At 35.0% G+C, this 6,625-nt stretch overlaps 1 protein-coding gene and 1 long non-coding RNA gene across 2 annotated transcripts; both read left to right on the forward strand.

The window, feature by feature from the left end:
* Positions 1 to 1,744: 1,744 nt before the first annotated feature.
* Positions 1,745 to 4,579, forward strand: LOC139816841 (uncharacterized). Its single transcript, XR_011733095.1, has 4 exons — positions 1,745 to 1,903; positions 1,983 to 2,434; positions 3,851 to 4,066; positions 4,169 to 4,579. It is a non-coding gene; the product is annotated as an uncharacterized lncRNA (long non-coding RNA).
* Positions 4,580 to 4,695: 116 nt separating this feature from the next.
* On the forward strand, positions 4,696 to 6,341 carry LOC139816856 (uncharacterized). The gene is made up of 5 exons (XM_071784636.1): positions 4,696 to 4,977; positions 5,154 to 5,429; positions 5,515 to 5,729; positions 5,833 to 6,007; positions 6,170 to 6,341. Exons 2-5 carry the CDS (start codon positions 5,177 to 5,179, stop codon positions 6,265 to 6,267), a joined length of 741 nt encoding a protein of 246 aa, XP_071640737.1. The 5' UTR covers positions 4,696 to 4,977; positions 5,154 to 5,176; the 3' UTR covers positions 6,268 to 6,341.
* The last annotated feature ends 284 nt before the right edge of the window (positions 6,342 to 6,625 follow it).

A 6,625-nucleotide genomic window follows, 5' to 3' on the forward strand; every position in this document is an offset into this window, starting at 1 on the left:
TATGCATAGCATAAGATCGCTAAACCAATGAGCATCTTATGTAAATTAATATGGCGACTTTATGCTGGATGCTCATTGGTTTAGCGGTCTTATGGTAGGCTTATGCTAAGGGCCTAAGCAGAATGGCTGTCTTGGCAGTGTTTTATGCCTTAAGTCTTTGTCTTATGTAACGCACAATACTGCGCTATGTTCGCCGAATGTTAGTTCTGTGTTAAATATGTTTGCTGTTTGATTCCAAACAGTCAGCTAACAATTTGAAAATAAATTCTATCAGAGAGTTATGATTTAAACGTTGAACGAACATTTGGCTGCAACACTTCGAGCGCCATCTAATAATTCACTTTCGTTAAAGTGGAACTACGTAGCCAAAATGGCGTCAGTCCGTTAGCCAAAGTGACAAGTGAGGACTCATCACTACCGCACAGATGTTGGTTGGACACATACGCATCAGGCTCGGTACTTAATGTTCTAAGAATAAACATATTGCATCATTATGCCAGGTAAGTCTAGTGTTTCTTTTCTTATGGAGGATTATTAGAGACAAACATTTTTTAGTGGATGTCGGATCGTCGTCGTACGTCGAACATCGGACTATATGCAGGAATTACATATAACGTTGTTGTGGGCTAGAAATACGACGCAGGGTCGCGTGATCGTTATTTCTGATTTGCATCAATAAAACGAGTGATTTTTGAGATTTTCGCGTGTTCGACTTGGATTCTTGATTCCGACCGTTCACAGATTTCGTCGCCGACTGTTGTTGGTTGCGTCGTTAAGTGGTTCGATTTTTCGATGTGGAAATTTCTGGAAACATTTGGGACAGAATATATGGGCCGTATTGACCTCCATCGGGAAGCCGGAGCCCGAGCAAAATAAAAATAAAAAGAAGAAAAAGTGGGCTAGTCGTGCATAGAGGTTAGGTAACCGCGCAGTTACATTAGTTTCTATATGACAATCATGATTGCTTATTTGTTACGATAATTAGTAAAAATTGATGTTTTATAGTGTTTTTGTGTTTTGTATTTCAGATTAGGAAAGTGGAATAGTTAATTCACAAGACTCTCTCAATATTATTATACACGTCAGATATATTTTATAACGAACATTAGCAATGTCGGGGAAAAAACTTATCGGTAAACGTCAAATTCAAAAAAAGGCACAGATATCAGTAAATAATTCGGTACAAAACATATCGGATGATGACTTTTTGGAAGAGGGGACATCACATGATCCTGCAGCTGTTCTTTTCTTCTCCCCAAACACAAGTTCTTCTCGTGCTTTTTTGAGTGATGAATCTGTAACCTCCTCTTCAATTAATAACTATGCTATGGATTTTACAAATGTAGTATTAACTCCGACAAGAATGGCTGAAATTTTCAGTGATTGTATTGATAGTAGTTTGTCAGAATCAAATCAAGATCCAGACAGTGATTGTATTGATAGTAGTTTGTCAGAATCGAATCAAGATATTGAGCCATTAGTTGTACGCCTTCGAAGATGGTATTGTTCTTCGCGTGTTAATTTGACTCAGCTGAAAATGTTGCTAACTAAACTTAAGCCTGATCATCCTGACTTGCCTTCAGATCCACGGTGTATAGTGCAAACACCAGTCTATGTAAATATTAAACCTTTAAATAATGGTGGTTACGTTCATGTTGGTATTAAGCACGGGCTCGTGAAACGTATGGAGAGTGGAATTAAACCGAATTGTTTACAGTTGGATATAGATATAAATATTGATGGCTTGCCAGTCTCCAAAAGCAGTTCTGTTGATGTTTGGCCCATACTAGGTAGATGTATTGGATTATATGACCAAAGACCATTTGTGATTGGCCTTTTCTGTGGATCTGGTAAGCCGGAACCATTGGATTCGTATTTGACGGATTTTATTGATGAACTTAAGGTATTTCAGAATGATGGTATTAAATACAGTAATCAAGTGTTCAGAGTTTTTGTTCATTGTTTTATTTGTGACGCACCAGCTCGTGCATACTTAAAGTGTATCAAGTCTCACACGGGCTATAATGGATGTGAGAGATGCATACAAGACGGTGAGCATGATGGTGTGAAAGTTTGTTATGATCCCAAATGTTCAACTGCGAGAACAGATGAATCTTTTAATCTTCAAACGGACGAAAGCCATCATACTGGTATGTCTCCACTTACTGAATTGTCTATTAAGTTTATTACGCAATTTCCTTTGTGTTCTATGCACTTGGTGTGGGAAGGAGTGACGAAAAGATTTCTTAGCTATCTTACACTAAAAGCTAAATCAGGAGCAAAATTGAGAGCATCAGACACAAACAAAATTTCTGGTTTCCTGGAGGAGTTTCATACTTTTATCCCAAGAGAGTTTGCTCGCAAATCTCGTTCTCTACACTATGCTGCCCGATGGAAAGCGACTGAACATCGATTGTTCCTACTATACACAGGGGTAGTTGCTCTTAAACAAGTACTTTCACAGGAGTTGTATGATCTTTTTCTTTTGTTGCATGTGGCTGTAAGGATAGTTTCTTGTGAACAACTTGTGAAGAAGCAGGCTTATGTTGACTTTGCAGAAAAACTTTTTGCAGCTTTTGTTAAACATTGTGCCCATCCAACGGTTTTTGGACCTGGATTTGTGTCGTACAACATTCACAGCCTTCTGCATTTATGTGAAGATGTTCGTCGTTATGGTGTAATAGAAAATTTTTCGGGGTTTCCATTTGAGAATTATCTGGGAGTGATCAAACGTTTAATTCGGTCTGGTGCAAAAGTTCTCCAGCAGCTTGCTCGACGACTGGCTGAAATGGACTGGTTGTATGATCTTCAACAACTTCGACTCACGTCATGGTTGCCTTCAGGCTACAATTCATCCACAAATGAATATAAGAGCGTGTCTAACAAAAATTTCACTTTATCCACCAATTTAAAAGACTCATTTTTTTACTCAAATGGGAATGTTGCACAAGTGAAAAAAATTCTTAAATCTGAAAACAGAATTGTCTTGATTGCTGACGTTTGTAATGATATTCATGATTTCTTTGAGAATCCAATTAAATCTAGCAAGGTGGGCATCTGGAAATTTGATAGTTTGAGTCATCGAAATGTTCCTGTTTCACTGAAAACAGTTTGTGGGAAGTGTATAGTTCTTCCATTTGGAAATGAATTTATTGCTTTCAGCTTGCTTCATACGTTTTAAAAGCAGTATGCTGTTAATATTACACGAGTTTTTTGTTTGGTTACTTGTAAGCTTAGAATGTCTTTTGCAGAGATGTTGGGTCTTCTTTATTTGTTCTTTTTTTTTTTTTTACTTTCTCTTGGTGTCGTTTCTGCTTAAGGACACTTGTGGGATATTTTTGAAACTTTTGCGTGGGCCAGAAGTCCTGAACTATCCTGAACATAAATAATTATATTTATACTGCTTTTAATTTGTGCGATGTTTTCTGTTCCTAATAATTATTTAAGTACTCTCTGTTATTGACATTGTAAGAAGCATAAATTATTTAAAATAAATTGTACTCCAGAACGTATCTATAAATTGAGAAAATAATATTGGATAATTTTTAATTTATGAAATTATTATTGAATTATTGAATGACGTTAGTAGTGCCATGATTTTAATTTACGTAGATCTGCTTATTAAAATTATATGCATCTCGAATGAAAAAACGTGCCTCTCTAATTAATGACAAAAATATTAAGTACTGTCGACATGATTCGTACATTAGGTAGGTGTCGTTTTGTGATGCAGATTTTTGGATTTTGGTCTGTTGTTTTTATTGTCAGCAATAATTAAGTTGTGTGCACAAACGATATAATTAGATTTTTTTAAACTAAATTTCTAGTAATTTTTATTGTCCATTCTTAGATTCTTTGTATACTGTGGCAGAATTTCCACCTGAACGTAAAGGTGAGAAACCACAAACAGCCATTGTATTGAAAACATGGCTTTTGCCAGATAACGAATGCTGGTGGCCTTGTCATTTAAAAAACGATGTCGCAATTCAGAAAGCTTTAATATCAAAGGAAGAGCCCGGTGCAGGTTATATGACATGTACCTATTTACGAGTTCTTCATGAGTACGGTATGTATAACTAATGTTTGTGTTTAATACTTTGAGTGCATTGCTCTTTTTAAAGTATTTTGTTCAGTATAAACCAACAATTAACATTCTGTGTACATACAGATACATACAAAGATGCTCGGGAAGGACTCACTAAATCTGAGCTTACATCAGACTTGGAATCAAACAACGAACAAACGTTGAAATCCTCAAGGGGTCGCCATATCAAACAAAAATTTCAATTATATGAAAACAATGAAGATGATTCTCAACCAAAAAAGACATCTGTTAAGGCGCCTCCTGTTTTTTCATTTCCAAGCAGTGAAAGCGAATCAAGTATGGACCAAGCGCGCTCTAAGACCAAAAGCCAGGCATACTCGGTAGAAAAAAAGTGGGAAAGTGTAGAAAAGACGTCAAAGAAAATATCCAACTCACGAAAAGAAAATATCCAACCACTTAAAAAAGACAAGTTACGTAAAAATATCTCTACGGTAGTCAAGAAACAAGAAGTTAGAGCAGAGCTTGCTTCTGCATTAAGACTAAAGAAAAGTAAGTTTTTAATTAATTCATTACATTATATTTATGGCATCCATATTATGCCGCTGTAATATTACGTTTTTTAGGGCTATCTCTTCAGGAATATCGTAAATCAGTCAAAGCACCTTCTGCTTCACCTTCTAAGCAGAGTACTTCCTGTCGTGAAGCTAGAGAGAAATCTTCAGTTATTGCACCTTTGACACATCAAAAAGCAAGAACTTATTCTACTATTACACCACTTTTGCCTTCAAAGCAGCGGATTTTGGATCAGAATTCTAGAACACACACTGTTTCATCTTCAAAGCACAGTACTTCTTGTCATGAAGCTAGGGAGAAATCTCCCTTGGACCAGAATTCTGGAGCACACACTGCTTCACCTTTACTGTTGGAACAAAGTAAGTTTTGTAAGAATTGTATGTTTAAGTGAATACCTATTATTTATTTTTTATTCAAAGATCTGTAAAGTTTTTGTAATATATTATTTTCCATTTATTTGTATACTCTATTCCTTTTTATGTGTTTGCACTATATAGTTTGTATAATTCAGTACCTCTGTTTTGTTTGTTCTTAGATAATGTTATTGCAGATACCCATATGAGTGCATCTCAGTCTCCAGTCCCTAGTCAATCTGTTAGTGACTTAAATGTAGACGTTCTAACTCCATCTACCCATAGTAATATTACTGATTCTAGCATGAGTGAATTTGACACAGAAGACAGTAATGTTGGGAACTCACAGAGGAATAAACATGGTGATGAATGTGCTCATAGTAGAAGCAGCGATAACAATTATACAGATTCTGATCATGATAATCAAGTTGTAGCACCAAAAAAGGCCACTGGCATGGGTAAAATCCAAAACTTTAGTATCTCTTTTATTTGCAACAGAAGCAGTGTATGGATACTAATTTTCAATTATTGTTAACATTGCAGATATGGTAAAAAAACTGGTTTATATGGTAGAGATTATGAAGGAAACTCAACGTAACCATGGAATATTATTGGAGGAAGTAGTGCAGCGACTCAGGAATAAAGGAATAATCTTATCTCATCCTAAAGGAATGCCACAAATACCCCTTGAAAATATCAATGAAGCAGAAAGAATAGAGAAATGTTTAGCTTCATCTGCAGCACAAATGGAGTACCTTGTAAGTACAGATTTGAAGTCTATTCATTGGTTTTTACAGCCGAACATAAGATATTCTTTTACAATAAATTTTTGGGATTGAAGAAAGTGTTGAATGTTTGCAGACTAAAAGACTTTCTACCGAAGGTGGAACATCAGTTGAAGGATGTGTTGACCGTATTATGAGAAAATTGCTCACACGCGCAGTTGGCAGTCTCTACAGTTACATGGGGAGAAGACAAAAAGGGAACGACCCAAAACTTGCTTTTTCTCCTACAAACATGTGTAAAGCTGTCAAAGGTATGATTGCTTCACAATTTTAATTTATTGAAGTACTACAGAAATAGTCTGATATAGATATTTCTTTTCTTTTACAAAACGACTAAAAGATTTTTTATTCAGGGCTAAAAATATGTTATGACTACATTAAAAAAATTCAATATTGCCTGTTTTTTTCGTCAGATGCAGTGTTACTTGTACATCCAGATGCCAATGGAAGAATTATTGATAAATCAATAATGGACTACTTGCGTTACTCACCTTTTAGGACTAAGAAATAAGTCTTTATATAGATATATAAAGACTTTTATATAGATATATATAACGAACAGTTATATTACTGTTACTTTGTGTTTGCCTGCAGTGGCACTTTGTTATAGAAATATTCATTGACATAAGTTTGTGAAAGATTACATTAAATTGTTACAGATGCATGTTCTATAATTTATTTTTCTTTAAAGTACAAATTATATTTATTTTTCTTTATAGTACAAATTATTTAATAATATTTACTTTTCTTTATAGTGCAAATTATAGAACTTATTAACGTATGTTAATCAATGTATATTTCTTCCAGACTAATATGTGATAGATATGTGTCAAATTTATTTTGTATTGAGTCAGTGAAAATCTCTCAAT

Source organism: Temnothorax longispinosus, chromosome 7 (assembly GCF_030848805.1).
Source record: "Temnothorax longispinosus isolate EJ_2023e chromosome 7, Tlon_JGU_v1, whole genome shotgun sequence".
Lineage (NCBI taxonomy): Eukaryota > Metazoa > Arthropoda > Insecta > Hymenoptera > Formicidae > Temnothorax > Temnothorax longispinosus.